Raw genomic sequence first — 17,127 nt, 5'->3', positions numbered from 1 at the left:
CAGCGCGGGGAGGGAGGAGGAGTGAGCGTATTCCACACACACACCCATACACACACCAACCTCTGCCTACTTGCTCACCATACGACCGTGTCTTTGTACCTGTGTGTGCCTGTGTGCGTCTTCCAAGACCCTACCCCTACCCCCACCTACCCACCCTCGCCTCCTCTGTCGTCTCGGTCTGGCAAACCTTCGCTACCGCCGACATACACGCGGGCTGACAAGGCTGACAAGTGCTTGCGGCTTGCTGGTCAAAGACAGGCAAACGCTTGCTCAATCAAGGTCACGTGCGTTGACAGGGACGTGGTGTGCTGGAGACGCTCATCTCCTTGTCGAATGGCCTCGTTCTTCACATGGACGTCGTCGGTGGCTCTTGGTTCAGCCGCATATCTCGGTCATGGTCATCAACATGATCATCGCCATGGTCATTATCATGATCACAATCACAATCACAATCACAATCACGATTGTCGCCATCATCATCATGGTCGTCGTGATGGTCGTCAAGGTCTTAGTTTGAGAGAAGACGCCCAACGGAACGAGCATCACTCGCATTGCCTTGTTCTGGGCAGCTGGGCGAGGGACCACGGATCATCCCCGTCTAGCTTGCCGAGCCTTCTCCCTTGCCTCCCGATCACATCCGTTGTCATGATCGGCAGCGGCCATGGCAACAAGCATAAGCGCCCACCGCCGCGCCCGCCGACGCTCCCCCCGCCCTCGCCTCCACCTCCCAACCCCCCGCCGCCGAGCTCACTGTCACCGAGCTCGCCACCCCCGCACCAGCCGCCCGCAAGAGCGCTCGTTTCGGCCGCTGCTGCAGAGGCTGCGCAGCGGTCTGGCGGTAAGATCTCGCGCCTTGCTGTGCGTTCGCTCTCACCGCAAGCACAGGTCCAGGCTGCGAGCCCGCCACCGACGCCACCTCCCGTCGACCGAGCTGCTGACGCCTGGGTTGCCTTTGACGCTACTCAGCCGGCCTGGTCGCCCGGTGTAGCCGCTGCCCGTAACGTCCTCGCACGCCAGCACCAGGTTGTTCGCTGGCTCCAGGCCGTGCTCAGTGTCAAGCTTCTAGCGCCCGACTCGCTTGCTGCCTCGCTTCGCGACGGCACGGTCTTGGTCGCCCTCGTCGAGGCTATCGCGCCCGGCTGGTATGCGCTGCTTGCCAAGCATGCCGCCGCTCGCGCCCGCCCGGTCGCCTACCTGCACCCAGCCACCGTCGCCCACCACCGCCACAACATCGCCTTGTTTCTTCTCTTCTGTCGCCACTACGGCCTGCGATCAGTGGCGTCAGCGCACTCTGCTGGTGGCTCGCGGAGCCCGCTGCGGCTGCGTAAGGCCGCCGCCCCGCGGTGCTCCAAGACTACGCTTCTCTATCCGCTCTTTGCCATTGACGACCTCTATGCTGAGGCGCACATTGTCCGCGTCGTCGACACCCTCCACGACCTCGCCTGCCTCTGCACCGCCCGCGGCTTCTCGCCCAAGGTCGTCCCGGTCGATCCGGAGCACCTCATCTTCCCTCAGCCGCGCCTTGACGCCATGGCTAGCTACTTACGTCGCATCGGTGCGCTCGATCAGGGTCCGGCCTCGTCTGCTCCACCCCACGTTGCCATCCCGCCCGGCATGGTGGCTGTGACCCGAACCCGCAAGTCCCGCCCGGCGCCACCCCTCTGCACCTCGGCCGCAAGCTTGTCCAGTGATTACGAGTACGCCTCGGACGCCTCGGTCTACTCGCTTGTGTCTGGATACTCGGAGCCGTACTCAGGAGACTCGGTCACCCTCAGCGGCGGCAACCCGGAGCCCACCGATGCCGACGCCGACGCCGAGTGCGAGGCCTTTGTCGAGGCCATGCTCGAAGAGAGCCCATCCGAGCATGTTGCTCGTGCTCCGCAAGCCTCTCGCCTCTCTCGCCTCCCATCGCTGCTGACTCGCTCCCGCCGCGGATCAGGTGCGTCGCGATCGTCTACCCAGTACCGCCGCCGGTCCTCGGCCCGCTCCCGTCGCTCCTCGGCAGCATCGGCTGCCTCGATCCGTGGCTTTTCACTCTCGCGCGCGCTCGCGGACATCCGCGAAGACGACGACAGCACAGATCTTGCTGCCTTTCTCGGCCGCAGTGACCACGAGCTCGACCTTGTAGTCCGCGCCACAGACTCGCTATTTCCGCCCGAAGTTCTCGACGAAGCCGAAGCCCTGCTGTGGGAAGCCTCATTTGAGGCCGGGAACCGCTCGCTGCCGCCACGTCGTCGAGTCCCGCCGACGACGACCGTCATCTCGCTCGAGTCTGCCAGCTCGGACTCGGACTCAGACTCCAGCTCGGACTCGGACTCGTCTGCCAGCTCAAGCTCGACCAACCAGTCGGTCGTCACCGCTGTGTCGCATGGCTCGCTGCCCGATAGCGACACGCTTGCGCTCTCGCCACTGTCAAGCCCGCCGCGGTCGCTGGCCCAGCAGTTGAGCCAGTACTCGCTGACCCGGACGTCGCGCTCGTCACTCGCCGGGGAACCGACCGCTGCGTCCGGCTCCGACTCTTGGGATGGCTCGGCGGCCGAGTCGGCGGCCGAGTCGGAAGACGAGTCCGAGACCTCGCCCGACTCGCCGCAGCTCTCCGCCGCAGTCATGGCCTCGCCAGCCGCGCTCCTCAACACGATTGCTTCGCGCAAAAACAGGCGCTCGTCGATCATGGCCCGCTCGGCCTCGCTCAACGTCTCGGCGCACGACATTGTCTCCGAGTCCAAGCGCAGACTCTCGGTTCTCATCATTCCAGACGCGCTACGCCAGCTCGATCCCAACGCGGGCAACCTTTCGCCGGGCTTTGTCCCGCCGCCACCGGCGCTCGGTCTCGGCTCGGGTGGCCCGCTCATTGGCTCGTCAGCACACGGCTCGCGCTCCTTTGCGGCACTCCCGTCACCCCACATGCATTCGCCGTCTGCTCGCATCTCTGTCGCAGATCGGCTAGCCATCTCAGCGTCGACAACTACGCTCGAAACGGTAACTCCGCAGCGGGTCGAGTCCGAGTCAAGCGGCGACAATGACGACGACGACCTGGGAATCATCGACGGCGCGGTCCAAGTCGGATCGACCTCGTCGTGGTTCGACGACGAGTCGGGGGCCAACTCGTCGGTCCTCGACTCGGCCTCGGACGATGCAGAGCAGAGACCAGTAGCCGCAACGCACCAGCGAGCCGAGCGGTTGCAGTTCGACCCGCCGCGGCTGAGCGTGGCACTCGAACCGGCGTTTTTCCGCGAGCAGCGGCTCGCCGCAAGCCGCGAAGTGACGACCATTGCCGTGCGGCAGGTCCGTACGATGGCAGTCCGGCTCTCGCGCGGCCTGCGCGACGCGACGCAGCCAACTGTGGGTTGGTCGTCATAACGCGCTTTGTTCATTGTGAGAGGGGCAGAGAGTTTCGCGCGACGATAAAGGACAGAATGGCTAGAGTGGAACCTCGCAGATGGGACAGTTGATGCCCTCGCCAACGGCAAGATGGGCAACGTGGCTCCAAATACAGGCAAAATGAAAGTGATGGTGACAGGCGCGGAGGACGGAAACAGGGTCCGACTGCTGGTAGCAGCGGAAGCACATCGAGCACTCGATCAGCGGAGCTCCATTGGTGCGGAGGTCCGAGCGGAACGGACGGGTGATATGCTTGTGCAGCATGTCGCGAGCAACGGCCCTCCCGTAGTTGACCACATTGGGGTCGGGGCTGTAGTGCGGGAACAAGGACGAAGCGCGGACGACTGTGTGCGGATGGAAGGTCTCGACGCGGTCGCCCGAGTCCGAGAGGGCGTCGGCTGACGAGGAAGAGAGGAAGACGGCTTGCGGGACGAGGACCGAGAGCTCCTGGTCGCCAGCTGTGGCAGTGGCAAGGTCATCCTCCAGCAACGTGGGGAGCGAGACCTCGCCCGACGGCGGAACGCCGTGCGGCAGGGCCTTGCCGACCGCGACCGGCGACGGGCCGTAGCCTGACTTGGAGTGGTCGAGCCGCGAGTGCGGAAGTACTGGCGACGATGTCGTAGATGGGATCCAGCTAACGTCGCCGGCGGCAAGGTCGATAACCGTAGTAACGTTGCCCGATGACTGCAGCGGCGACGTGTGCGGCGAGACCTGGTGTGACGGCGTGTCCCAGAGCATGGCGGCCCATACGGCGAGCCAAGAGACAAACCCGATCGAGGTGACAACAAAGGCGATCCACGCGACAACCAGGATGCCAACAACCGACGAGTTGGCCGACGAGAGGTGAACATGGGCAGTGACGAGTATTCCGACCGAGATCGAGAGCACCAGCATCCACAGCAGGGCATTGGCGACCATGATACCCAGCCGAATACGGACCGACATGGCGGGGAGAAAGGGGATAGCGACGCCTGCAGCGACAACCGCAAACGCTGCTGTGATGACAAGGATGTGGGAAAGAACGTGGATGGAGTGGGCCTCCGGCATGTCTGTGAGCGCGCCATGGATGGCGAGCATGGCGATGACAAGAAGCAAATGGCCGACCATGACGATGTGAGACGGGCGGGCGACGCCAACAAACTGCGGCCAGGCAACGAGAGGAGGAAGACAGCAGAGCCGCGAGACAAAGGTAGCCGAGGCTGAGGGTGGTGGACGCCGCGGGGTCGGCAGCGAGAGCCGCGACGACGGAAGTGGGGAGAGCTCGTCGGTCGGTCCATGCAGCGCGCGGCGCGGCGGAATGCGGGCCTGGGCGAGCGAGAATTCTTCGACAGGCGCATCGGGCAGATACGGCGAGAACGTTGAGCCTGACGAGCAGATGGCGGTGCCCGGGTGCGAGGTGATGTAGGCAACCCCAGCAGCGTCGTCATGCGAGAGCGAAGTTGCCGACGAGAGGTCCGAGTGAAGGTCGCCTATGCCACGCGCGATGTTGGCAGACGACAGGGCGGCGGCGCGGTAGGCGGTCGTTGGCAGGCGGTGGTTGACAATGCCGAGGCCTGACGATGGAACGTCCTCAGACGTCTGCATGTCTGACGACGACGGCGATTCAAACGAAGTCACAAACGACGCGACCTGCCGCGGCCGCAGCGACTCGGGGAACGAGCGCACCTGATTCTGGAGCGCCTGTTCGCGGCGAGCGCGCCGGACAGAGGTCGAGACCGGAATGGGCGCCGAGTACGGCGCGTACGCAAGCTTGACCAATGGCGGCGGTTCGGCCTCATCGCCGACCGAGGCCGACGTGGCGCCCGTCAGGTCCGAGTCCGACTTTGCGCGGGAGAGAGACGAGGTGCCCGTTCCGGTGGTAGGGCGCGACGAGGTTGGCCGCGACATGTCGTCCGCAGCCATACCAGCGGCGCTCGATGACTTGGCCAGTCGCGGGTGCGAGACGACGCTATCAAGCGGCTTGGCCTCGCTCACCGCCGGCATGTTCATCCGCCACGAGGTATTCCGCGAATGGAAGCCGGACGTGGTTCGTGAGTGGACGCCGGACGTGGTTCGCGAGTGCAGGCTAGACGTAGTCCGCGAGTGGACGTCAGACGTGGTCCGCGAGTGCGTGCCGGACGTGAATCCCGTTCCCGAGGGTACGAGTGGGCGGGAGGCCGACGATGGCGAAGTCGGCGCAGTGCTCGACGAGCGGGTCCTGGTCCCGGTTCCGGTCCCGGTTCCGGTCTCGGTCCCAGTCGCGGTCCTGGTTTCGGTTTCGATCGTCGTAGATGTAGCATAGTAAGAGGACGAGGTGGTGCGGAGCGCCGACGACGACGACGACGCCTTGCCGGTCACAGCCATAGTGATGAGCGGGTTCGAGTCGGATCGCAGTTTCAACGACTGGCGACTTGGGCCGCCCGAGCTGGGCGGTCTGCTTGTCGGCGGGCGCCCGGGCGAGGAGAACGACGAGGTACGATGACTGTGGCTTGGTGGGGAGCCGCATTCAGTCCTCGGTGGCGGAACGCTCCCGAGCGATGACACACGGCTTGGCGGACTCAACGGCAGAGTGTGGTAGCTGGTCGATGATCTGCGAGTCGATGACGTCCGTGGCGAAAGGATCCGAGGTGAGGTATGCCTCGGCGGGAGCGACGACGAGGTCCCGGTGGCCGACAACGACAGCGGCTCCTCGCCGTCTGACATGACGACGTGGTGGTGCGAGCGAGATAGCATTGCGCTGCTGCATTCGGCATCCACCAGACGAGCAGCACCAGCACCAGAAGCGGCAGGACGAGCAGCACGTTTGCGGCGAGCATGAGCACGAGAAGATTGATCCTCGCGATCAACAAGCTTGCAATCAACGAGAGATGACGACGATGCAAACGATGAGCTCTCTAGTGACGACCCACGATGATAGTGGCGAACACCATGATGCTGCTGATCATCAACTGGTTGGCCATATCCTTGGTCGTCTCGTTGACCATGTCGTGGGCCATCTTCATCAGCATGTGACACACACTCATTGCTTGTTGTGGTTGACATGCCCGAGCCAGGCCTTGTCTTCTCCCCTGACATATTGACGAAAGAAAGGGGGGAGACGAAGGGGGGGGGGGGGGGGGGTGGGCTCCACTCGAGGGATCCCGTCCTGCTCTCCAATAATTGGTTAGGAGGGGGACTGCGGACGGCGGGAAGGGAGGCAGGCACGGCCAGAGAGAGTCTCTACCGTCTACCAATCCGCCAATAGAGTGATAACAGCAATGGCAGGGGCTTGATAAGCCTCCAGCCTTTTGATGAACCAAGGTGCGTCGGGTGTTTTTCTCAAAAAACACCTTACGCGTGGTACCTGCAGGAGAGGGGGGGGGGAGGCCCACGGGCAGGCGCGCGCGTGCTTTGATTCTGACGCCAGCAGAGAATTTTTAGCTTGCAAAGTGCCCCGATCTGCTCACGGCCACGCGTGACAGCTGCAAGCCTTTGCAAATTGGAAGGTGTTTTTTTTTGAAGGACAGTATCACTCCACAAGGTTCTGCTGGTGGCGAACGGAGTGCGGGGCAAGGTGGTTGGCGAGGGGGGGGAGGAAGGATTGACGAACAGGTGACTGTTGAGGCGACCGCCACGCCGGCGCCATGACTCGGCGTAGAGGTTTGCGCGATACGGTGAGCAAAAAAAAAAAGACCCGCTTCCACACCCGCTCCCGTACCTCGGCGTCAAACTCGGTGAAGATCGACGCGATTCGGCGCCATTCTTGATCTTGTACAGCGGGTTGCACCCCTGGACGACCGAGTTACTCACGGCCTCCACTTGCGCGCCCGTCACCTGCTCGAGCGTGACGCGGCCTGCCGTTCCCGATTCTTCCGACACCGACGGCCGGCTCGAGCCCGCTGCCGAGTCAAACCCGCCACCCGCAGCCGGCTCGTCGGCAGACCTGCCGGCCACAACCTGCCGACCGACAGCCTGCCGGCCAAAGTGGTTGAGTACTTGCTGACCACTACTCGCCATCAACTCGCTGACTCGTTCGCCCCGCTCGATGTAGAGTAAGGGATGATGAAGAGATGGATCGGCATGGCTCGGGGGTGGGGTGTGCGCATGTCGCTTATGGCTAGAGGTGAGACAGTCGCCCGCAAAGACGTCGAAGTCCTCAACACTGCTGCTGCGCGCTATCACTTCCTCCTATGGTGGCGTGGGTTGAGCGCTGCACCCGCAGCCGGCATCGGCGCCATCGGGCTCGTCACCTCGGCAAACTACGTTGGCTTGCCATGTCCGATTCGTCAACGCTGCCCACTGGCAGCGGTAGCACAGCTAGTGGTCGGTCGGCAGGTTGTGGCCGACAGGTCGTCGGTCGGTTAGTGATCGGTCAGTTAGTGGTCGGTCGGCAGGTTGCAGCCGGCAGGTTGCAGCCGGCAGGTCGTCGGTCGGTTAGTGATCGGTCAGCTAGTGATCGGTCAGTTAGTGGTCGGCAGGTTGCGGCCGACAGGTCGTCGGTCGGTTAGTGATCGGTCAGTTAGTGGTCGGTCGGCAGGTTGCAGCCGACAGGTTGCGGCGCGTGGGTTGCCAACCCGCTCGTTCACCCGCCCGACGGCTCGCCCCGCCCTTCCACTCGCTCCGCCAGCCATGGCTCACTGGAAGCATTGAGGAGGGAGCAGACTCGACGCCAGCAGAGCAGGGATGGATGGAGTTGAAGCAGCCGGCGAGGAGTGGCGGGAGGAGCTTGCAGTCCGTGGAGTGCCTCGGGAGGTTGCTGGTGGTGTGGTGCGGTATGCCATCGCTCGGCGGCAGGCCAACTCGGAGGCCGCGAGTCAGCGGCGGGCAGAGGCTACCGCTGGCTGCTGCCACATCCATGGCATGGAAGACTCGGCTGCCTGGCGGAGATATGTCTGCTGCTACCTCTTTGGCTGCGCCATCCCGCTATCCCCGCCCGAGAAGCACTGCCATCTCGACTCGCTCTCTGACGACGAAATCAGCGCCTCGAGCGACGACACCACACGCTCCTCTGACGACGACGCCACTACGTACACTTGGATCGATAGCTTTGACTCAGACTCAGGCTCGGGATCAGGCTCAGGCTCAAGCTCAGGCTCACCATCGTCGCAGTCGCCGTCGCTGCGCGACCGCTCGTCGTGGTCGGCCGATGGAGGAGCGATGAGCAGCATCGAGGTCCTGATGGTGGACGATGCGGCGCTCGAGCTGAAGACAGTGGAACGGTGGATCAAGGCGGCAAGGCGGCCGCTTGTGCTTGGACGCGGGTTGTACTATCGGGCGCGGCTGATGCTGAGAAAGGCACGCAAGGTAGCTGCCTCGTGCTCGCGGCTCCGGGGCGCCTCCCTCAACGAGTGGTCCAGCCTCATGGGCGCAGCGCTTGGCGATGCAGAGTCGGCCAACACTCTCGGCTTTGTTCCTGCCGAGTTTGTTCGTGCTCGGGTCTATGCCGAACTCGGCATGGTGGCCGAGGCTCTCGTCGCCGCCCAGGTCCTGGAGCACTGGCTCCCCACAGCTTCGTACACGGCTCTCGACGAGGCCTCTTCGCTGGCCTACTCGTCATCGTCGGTGCTCGCCTCGGACTCGCCGCGCTCGGGCTCGGCGCCGCCTGTGATCGACACTCGTCCCAGAGGGGACAAGTCGGACGACGACACGCGGGTAGCGTCTGGGCTCGCCACTCTCGCTACCGACTCGCCGGTCGCCTTTATTCTTCGCGTCCACATCCGGTTCCTCCGCGCGGTGGTTTTCTTCCGCATGGGCGACGTCGCGGCGTCCATGACGGTCCTTGCCGCCCTTGCCCTCTTCATTCGATCGTGCTCGTTCTTCCTGCGCTCGCCGCAGCTAACGGCGTTTGCCAAGGCCTCGCTCCGCAACATCCACGCCACCCGCTCGTACCTCAAGCAGCACCGTCCGCTTCGTCCCAAGAAGCGGCACCTGTTTACCTCGCGCTCGCGCTCGCGCTCGAGCTCGTCAAGCTCGTCAAGCTCGTCCAGCTTGTCCTCAGACTGGAGCATTAACTGGAGCTAGAGGACTAGACCATTGCAGCAGCAGCAGCGGCGAGGGCGTCGCGGGTCGGCACCGTCAGGTCAGCACGGGCGGCAAGCAGAGCGGCAGCCGGCTGGGCGCCGTCGCGGCCGGCGCGCGCGACGAGGGCGCGGACGGCAGCCTGTGGCAGCGCGGGGTGACAGGCGTGCGCAAGGAAGAGCAAGCCCTGTGGCGCCATGTCGAGCTGCATGTACAGCGAGGCGGCGGCAGAGAGGGTCGAGGTCGGCAACGCCAACCGCGCCGCGAGGCAGAGCTGGGCGTACGACTCGAGGAGAACCCGCGGCGACGGCCCGTTGGGGTTGTCGGCAAACGCTAGCCGCTTGACCGCCCGCAGCATGAGCTGGGCAATGCGGACTGTCGGCCGGATACGCTGGCGAAGCATGGTGCCGACCGCTCCGGCAAACGGCGCGCCAACCTGGTCGCTCTCGAGCAGCAGCCGAAGCTGGCCCTCGACCCATTCGGGCCCGACCTCGCCATGGAGCTCTGCCGCCGTCGCAGTCGCCAGCACCGCGACCGGCGAGTCGGCCGGCGCCGCAGCCGCCAGCGCGCCGAGCGCAGCCTCGGGCAGACACTCGGATTCCGGCGCGGCGTGGAGGATGGCGTCGACCGTCGCCGCCACATCGGCGGCCTTGCTAGGCGCCGACGCCAGCTCGAGGGCGCACGCGTGGAGGAATGAGGCGTACACGCTCGCTGGAAGATGGGCAGCAAGTCCATCGTCACTCACGTGGCTCCACAGTGAGCACACGTGGCCGCGAACAAACGCCGAGGTCGGCGACTTGCGCAGTAGCGCCGCAGGCAGATGCCAAGACGGCTTGGCTGCAGGGTGCGCCCGCATCGCGTCGTAGACCTCCATGGCAGGCACAAGAGCGTTCGACCGCACCAGCGCGTGGAAGTAGTGCCGCAGCGCTGCCACCGAGAGTGTGTCCAGCGGCGCCGCGCTGCGGGCCTCTGTGTAAAACTGAGCCGCAAGATCGAGCGACTCGGCTCGGACCAGCGAAGTGAGGACCGAATAGAAGACAGCAGGCAGATGCGGCCGGGGTACAGAGAGCCCAAAGGCAAAGACACGGTCCGGCGAGCCACCAAGGCCAATGAGATACCCAGCACGGTCCATCAGCCTGGCGGCGTCAGGCGAGCACGTCAGCCCCGGGTGGTCGCGCGCCACAGCCACGACGGCGTCGACGACCTCGAGCTCCTGCGCCGGCGTCCGTCGCAGGATTGAGATGAGTGGTGGGAGCGAGGGCAGCGCCACATCTGGCGGCAGGACTAGCTGCGCGGTCTTCAGCAGCCACGCTGCAGTGTGCAGGTATGTCCCATGCCGCGCAAGGTCCGGCGCCACTTCGGCGTATGTCCGCACCAACGCGTGCAGGTGCGGCAGCAGCGCATCATGCGCATCGAGCGCAGCCGAAATGAGAGCATCCATAAAGCCCGCACCGGTGCCGGTTCCGGGCGTAGCTGCTGCTGCCGCTGCTGCTGCCGCCGCCGCCGCCGCTTCGATCTCCTTCTGGCCGCCTGCCAAAACAACATCGACGGCAGAGCCGTCAGCGGCAGAGCCGTCGGCGTCGGAATCGGGCGGGCGATGAGCGGCAGCGAGCTGTGGGAGGAGGACCGACTCAAAGTAGGCCGAGACGGCACGAGGCTTGCCCGGACCCGGGCGGGCAAGGAGGAACAGCTCGACGAGGTGCGGCAGATCCAGAGCGATCCACCTCCGCGCCAGAAGCGATGTCATGGTATGAACCTTGCCTGCCCTTCCCAGCACCGCCAGCAGCTTGCCAGCCACCACCGCCCGTGCCTTGGGCGCCACTATGCCGCCGGCCGCGTCGAGCTCAGCCAACGCATCCCGCACACGCCCTGCCCGCGCGAGCCGTGCCGTCGACACTGCCAGGCCCAGCGGAACGCGCTCTCCATGATGGGAGGAGGAAGAAGAGCAAGAGGCAGAGGTGGCACAAGTCGTCGCCGTCGCCGTCGTCCCCATCGTCACCGTCGCCGCTGTCGTCATCCCCGTCGTCGCCGTCGTCCCTGCCGTCGTTCCTGTCGTCCCTGAAGACCCTTCCATCGTCTCCGTCGTGCTCGTTGTCGTCCTTGTCATGCCCATCATCGTCCCAGCCATCCCTGTCGTCGTTCCTGTCGTACTCGTCGTAACCTTCGTCCGGCCCGGCCACACGCCCGCGGCGAGCACTCGTAGCCGCGGGCCGCCAGCTGCGGTTCGTCGGGCTACCCACATGCTGATGAAGGGGGGAGGGGGGGTAGGAGAGGGGGGGGGGGGGGGAGTGCTGAGTCGGGTGTGACCGGTGGAGTGTTACCCTCACCGTCGCTCCGTCGCCTCGTGCCCTCTTTGTCCTCGGTTGGCTCAGAGTGGTGGCCGACTTGAGTGACTTGCCGGGCGAGCGGGGATGATCCGCGACGAGTCAGGGGTTGGGGGGGGGGGGGGGGGAGGGGGGGCTGATGGCACAGGTCAGGATCACCGATCACCGATCATACAGATGATCAGAGGATGAAATGAGTGGGGGTTGGGGGGGGTTGGGGGAAGAGGAGAGGGGAGGAGGGGGCGAGAGGGGAGAGGGTGTACAATGATTGCGACTATGGCTGGCGATGGGCATGGAGGGGGGGTGGCAGTCTGCAATCAGTGAGAGATATCCTAAAGACAGTCTTTGGACTCTCTGCACCATAACAGAAGTTGCTACACGCTTGCGGCCACACCAGCCGCTGACTCGCTGCTGGATCACCCGCCGAGCAACGGCATGGCTTGCTTCGGTGCTCGCTGATGCCAAAGCTGTGCTCGATGAAGCTCTAGAAGCAGAGAACGCGACTTTTTCTGATCAGAGAAAAAGATCGTCCGCAAGGTCATCACCCACATGGGGGGAACGCAGGGGCCGGCATGTAATATATCAGTCCGCAACCCATAATGCGGTGGCTGCGAGAGTTGATGCTACGACAAGGTAGCTTGTGATGTTGTCCGGAATAGCTGATGGTGTATATGTACGGTTGTATGGTTGTGGTGTAGAGTCAAAAGATTGGGAGGACTTTGAGCCCTCGTACCATGTGCCTTGTCCTCCGATGGACGCACGAGAGCAGGAGCAAGACCAGTATGTAATGTACTATACATGCCTGCTAGGAATCAGAGTTCTTAACTTCTTGCGCGAGCCGTTGTCAAAGATCGCTCGAGGTAAGGCCGTGTCGGCTTGACCCGGCCGGCTTCGGCCAGCGGAACGAGTTTGTCTTTGAGAGCGAGCCGAGGACGGTCAAACTGGAGAGATGGACCTCAAACTCGAGGATCGGGGCACTTGCAGCTAATCAGACAGGACTCGCATATGAAGCGGGAGGCACCTGTTGTAGCTGCAGATTGTCGTGGCGCTGGAGCGTGTATGATGAGCATGGGAGGGGACCGAGAGTGGCGGCGAGGACAAGGGGCGAGCGAGATTGTCCACGCAGCGGCAATGGATGAAAGCGGGCGTGCGCGGCAGCCGGACACGACTGAGCGGCGCAGACTCATCGCAGCAGACTCATCGCGGCAAAGTTAGGAGAAGATGACGATGGCGAAGACGGGGGAGCTGTTTAGCAAGTTTGAGTGGTTTCCCGTGGCCGAGGCGGTCGGAGTGGCCGGCCTTGCGGCGGCGGTGGTGGTCGGCGGCGGAGGTGGACCGTTCGACGGCGAGGCCGCGGCGGTGGCGAGCAGGCTGGCGGCGACTGCTGTGGTGTTCTATCTTGTATCGTGCGCGTACTTTGCACACAAGGACTTGACCGATGTGTGGAAGGATCATCGGCTTTATCGGCCTGGCGAGGCGACGCATCGGACGGGTGCGGACTACGTGCGGTTCCTTGGGTACACGCTCCGCGACCTGGTGGTGGTCCTCCCTGTAGCGCTGTACGGCCTGATGGTGAGCGGATGGATCGACTATCCGGGGCTGATGCGGCCGATGAGCGAGGTCTCGTGGGGCTACGAGGTGGTGGTGTGCGTGGTGCAGTACTGCGTGCAAAAGGCGTACAATGCGGGCATCCACTACATGCTCCACGCGCCGCAGCTGTACAAGCACCTGCACAAGCGGCATCACACCATGCCGCGCGATCTGGTGGCGACGGCGGCGTGGAAGGAGACGCTGGTAGAGTATCTGCTGATGGAGCTGCTGGGAAACTTTGTCATCGGCCCCATGATCTTCCGTATGCACTGGCTCACGCTGGCGGCCTCGTTTGCCTACGTCGGCTTTGGCGCCGCCCTTGACCACGCCGGCTTTGGCCCGTTAACGCCATCATTGACTCGTCGCACCATCACTACCACCACCAGTTCAACATCGTCAACTACTCTGAGTTTGAGACCTTTGACATCCTGCTCGGCACAAAGTACGAGCCCAAGCCCAAGGTTGCTGCGGGCGCGCAGACCGAGGCTGTGCAGACCAGCGCTGTGCAGACCAGCGCTGTGCAGACGAGCGGTACCAAGACCCACACTGAGAGATGTCAGGTTGCCGGTTAAAGATGCAAAGACGATCGCCACACACAATATGCAGCGCCTGCAATTACTTACGGAAGTTCTTGACCCGAGCCCGCCGCTGGGCCTCACGATCGCGGAGCGATTGCCTGCCGCCGCCACCGCCGCCACCTCCAAAGATGGAGCTGACGCCGCTGCCGCCGCCGCCACCGCCACCACCAAAGCGATTGCCGCTTGCAGCGGCGCCACCGCCAAAGGCTGGCGTGTTGCCGGCGCCGCCGAAGCGGTTCCCGCTTGCGCCGCCACCGCCGCCACCGAACGCGGGCGTATTGCCGCCTGCGGCGAACGGATTGCCGCCTGCGGGCGCACCGCCGCCACCAAACGCCGGCTTTGCGCCGCCGCCAAACGCCGGCTGGGCACCGCCGCCACCAAACGCCGGCTTTACGCCGCCGCCAAACGCCGGCTGGGCACCGCCGCCGCCAAACGCCGGCTTGGATGCCCCGCCGCCTGCGGCAAACGGATTGCTGCCTGCGGGCGCACCACCGCCGCCAAACGTCGGCTGGGCACCGCCGCCGCCAAACGCTGGCTTTGCGCCGCCGCCGAACACCGGCTTGGATGCACCGCCGCCTGCGGCAAACGGATTGCCACCGGCCGGCGGGGCAGCACTGCTGCCACCGAACGCTGGCTTGGCTGCTCCGCCGCCGCCTGTGGCAAACGGATTGCCGGCGGCCGGCGGGGCAGCACCAGCGCCAAAGGTCGGCTTTGCACCGGCGCCAAAGGCCGGCTTTGCACCGGCAGCGCCGGTAAACTTGGGGTTGACACCGGCAAACGGGTTGGTCGACGTTGCGGGCTTGGATGCTGGCGCCGCTCCGGCGGCGCCGAACGGATTGCCCTTCGCGCCACCAGCAGGCGTCGAGGGAATCGCAAACGGGGAGGCCTTGGCGGCCTGGGCAGGCGCCGACTGAGACGGCTTGCTGCTGGCAGGAGCGGCTCCATCGGCCTTGCCAAAGGCAAACTTGTTGAGCCCGCCGCCGCTGGCCTTGGCTGCTGGCTTGGCATTGTCGGCTGTTGCGGGCGCTGCCGGCTTGCCGAACGAGAACTTGCCACCGCCAGCAGAGGCAGCAGGCTTTGCATCGTCGGCCGCTGCGGGAGCTGCCGGCTTGCCAAACGAGAACTTTGTGCCGCCGCCGCCGCCAGCGGCTGCAGGCTTTGCATCGTCGGCCTTGGTGGCGTCGGCCTTGGGCGCAGGAGTCTTGCTCGGCGCGCCGAACGAGAACTTGCCACCGCCAGCAGAGGCAGCAGGCTTTGCATCGTCGGCCGCTGCAGTTGCCGCCGGTTTGCCAAACGAGAACTTGGCGCCGCCGGCACTGGCCGAGGCAGCCGGCTTGGCATCGCCGGCCACTGCGGCGTCGGCCTTGGGCGCGGCAGTCTTGCTCGGCGCACCAAACGAGAAGCCCTTTGACGGGACCGAGCCGCCCTTGGCAGTCTGAGGCGGGGCTGCATCGCTTGCGGCGTTGGAGCCTGGGAGCTTGAACGAGACCTTGGCCTTGGCGGCTGCGCTGTCGCCGCTCGACTTGGGCTCGATCATGGTGCCAAGCGTCATAGACTTTGTCGAGTTGAAATCGGAGGTCATAGGATCCTTGAGGAGCGAGCGGCCCGCTTTTGGGTTCTCGGCCTCCTCGGCACGGGCCGCGGCTTGGCGGAGGACGTGCTGGATGGTCTCGTGAAGGTCGTCGTCGTCATCACCGAGAACCGAGTCTGCGCGAGGGACGTCGATGACCGAGCCGCGGCGGCCCTTGGCGAGCTCGCTCGGCGGGCCGCTGCCGCGGGTGGTGGAGAACTTGATGCGGTAGCGGATGCGGCCGGTCTTTTGCGGCGGAGAGAGGGCGTCGACCACGTTCGACGGCTGCGAAGGGAGCTTGTGAACGTGGCCCATGTCACGGGTGGTGGACGCAACGTCAACCACCAGGCCGCTCGGCTGGCGCTGGATGGCGGCTGGAGGAAAGGAGGAGACCTGGCTCGGGTGCGAGGTCGGATCGGCGGCGGTGGCGGCGTCACGACCGGGCGCAAACAAGGTGCTTGGCGGTGAGCGCAGGACGCCAATGGAGAGCGGGCCGAGCGACGAGCCGGACGACGAGTCGTGGGCCGAGATGGCCGAGTCGGCGCTGGCCGACGACGAGTGGCGCTTGTTACGCTTGCGGCGCTTGGAGCGCTTTGCCTTTGCCGAGCGCTTGGACTTGCGCTTGGACTTGCGCGAGCGCTTGGACTTGCGCGAGCGCTTGGAGGCGGGGCTGCTGTCGAGCGGCTTGGCACGCTTGGGTCTGTTGACCGGCGAGTTGAGGCGAGAGAGCGCCGGGGCCTGGGAGCGGGCCGAGGCGGCGGCGTCGGCGGTATCGTCGGCGTCAGTGATCGAGACCAAGCGGCGCTTACGGGTCTTAGACGGCGAGGCCTGCGGGAGGTCGCTCTTGGCCATAACCATGTCGTCGGGTGAGGTCTGGGCGAGGACGGCTGGAAGGGGCAGCGGGCGCGCGCGCTTAGCACGCTCGAGATGCTCGGCCACGATGCCGTCGTCGCGGTCGGCGTCGTCGCGGCGGCGGCGCTTGCCAAGAACAAGGCGGGTGATGTCCGAGTTGTCGTCGGGGACGGGGGCGGTGCGGCAAAGACCGGCGGGCGCCTGGCCTCGGGCACGATTTGTGTGGGGAGAGTGACAAAGTGGGCGGAGCCAAATGCTGACGAGGTGGCGACCGGCTGCCTTCGGGCGGCGTTGAGGCGCTCGTGCGAAGTGTTGAGGTCTACGCTTGTGTCGTCCAACTCGTCGTCGCCATCGGCGGCGGCGGCGAGCGAGGCGAGGCCGTAGCTGAGCGGCGAGGCGAGTGAGTGGCCGGCGGCGGCGGCGGCAAAGTGCGGTGCGAGGACTGAAGCCGCTGGCGAGGCGAGGTCGCCAGCAGGGCCGTCAGTGGCAGCACCAGCGGCATCCTCGCCGGCATCGTAGGGCGTGGCGGCCGGGAGGCGGCGTGCGATCGCGCCTCGATGGTCGTAGGGAGTGGCGGCGGATGCGCGCGGCAGCTCGTCCGGCAGCGAGAAGGCCATGCGCGGGCGCGAGATGCCGGCGTAGGCGGCGGCGGGCGCATGGGCGCCGGAGCGGGCGTCGTGTCCGCCGGGGTAGGCTGGGCCATGCTCGCCGGCAGCTGAGCGTAGAACGTGCGGGCGTGGGCCAGCGGCGGCTCTGCGCGAGCCAGCAGGCGCCCTGCGCGAGCGCAGCTGCGAGCGGGCGGCGGAGCGTGTGCGGGCGGCAGGCGGCGGGTTGCCAGCGGCCGGCAGCAGTGACG

At 65.3% G+C, this 17,127-nt stretch overlaps 6 protein-coding genes across 6 annotated transcripts in view; 3 read left to right on the top strand and 3 right to left on the bottom strand.

Annotated features, from left to right (window-relative positions):
- Nucleotides 1-394: 394 nt before the first annotated feature.
- On the top strand, nucleotides 395-3,422 carry AMSG_10834 (uncharacterized protein; the record flags this gene model as incomplete). Its single annotated transcript, XM_013897690.1, has 2 exons — nucleotides 395-511; nucleotides 820-3,422. 2 exons carry the CDS (start codon nucleotides 395-397, stop codon nucleotides 3,358-3,360), a joined length of 2,658 nt encoding a protein of 885 aa, XP_013753144.1. The 3' UTR covers nucleotides 3,361-3,422.
- AMSG_10833 (uncharacterized protein) lies at nucleotides 3,354-5,724 on the bottom strand (the record flags this gene model as incomplete). The annotated part of the gene is made up of 2 exons (XM_013897689.1): nucleotides 3,354-5,626; nucleotides 5,672-5,724. The coding sequence occupies 2 exons, from the start codon at nucleotides 5,722-5,724 to the stop codon at nucleotides 3,421-3,423; spliced, it is 2,259 nt and encodes a 752-aa protein (XP_013753143.1). The 3' UTR covers nucleotides 3,354-3,420.
- A 1,719-nt stretch (nucleotides 5,725-7,443) lies between these two features.
- AMSG_10831 (uncharacterized protein) lies at nucleotides 7,444-9,360 on the top strand (the record flags this gene model as incomplete). The annotated part of the gene is made up of 2 exons (XM_013897688.1): nucleotides 7,444-7,602; nucleotides 8,134-9,360. 2 exons carry the CDS (start codon nucleotides 7,444-7,446, stop codon nucleotides 9,358-9,360), a joined length of 1,386 nt encoding a protein of 461 aa, XP_013753142.1.
- On the bottom strand, nucleotides 9,264-11,508 carry AMSG_10830 (uncharacterized protein). Its single transcript, XM_013897687.1, has 2 exons — nucleotides 11,224-11,508; nucleotides 9,264-11,200 (listed from the first exon to the last, which is right to left on the bottom strand). The coding sequence occupies exons 1-2, from the start codon at nucleotides 11,281-11,283 to the stop codon at nucleotides 9,365-9,367; spliced, it is 1,896 nt and encodes a 631-aa protein (XP_013753141.1). The 5' UTR covers nucleotides 11,284-11,508; the 3' UTR covers nucleotides 9,264-9,364.
- Nucleotides 11,509-12,902: 1,394 nt separating this feature from the next.
- On the top strand, nucleotides 12,903-13,843 carry AMSG_10829 (uncharacterized protein; the record flags this gene model as incomplete). The annotated part of the gene is made up of 2 exons (XM_013897686.1): nucleotides 12,903-13,571; nucleotides 13,658-13,843. 2 exons carry the CDS (start codon nucleotides 12,903-12,905, stop codon nucleotides 13,841-13,843), a joined length of 855 nt encoding a protein of 284 aa, XP_013753140.1.
- Nucleotides 13,764-17,127, bottom strand: part of AMSG_10828 (uncharacterized protein) — a gene marked incomplete at its 5' end in the record, with an annotated part of 4,099 nt that continues 735 nt past the window's right edge. Inside the window, 2 exons of the mRNA XM_013897685.1 lie at nucleotides 13,764-16,472; nucleotides 16,508-17,059. Coding sequence (XP_013753139.1) covers nucleotides 13,887-16,472; nucleotides 16,508-17,059 — 3,138 coding nt within the window. The 3' untranslated portion in view covers nucleotides 13,764-13,886. The remainder of the gene's footprint in view (nucleotides 16,473-16,507; nucleotides 17,060-17,127) is intronic.

The sequence above is a fragment of the Thecamonas trahens genome (assembly GCF_000142905.1).
Source record: "Thecamonas trahens ATCC 50062 unplaced genomic scaffold supercont1.65, whole genome shotgun sequence".
Classification (NCBI taxonomy): Eukaryota; order Apusomonadida; family Apusomonadidae; genus Thecamonas; species Thecamonas trahens.
This window is presented reverse-complemented; position numbering and strand designations above follow the sequence as displayed.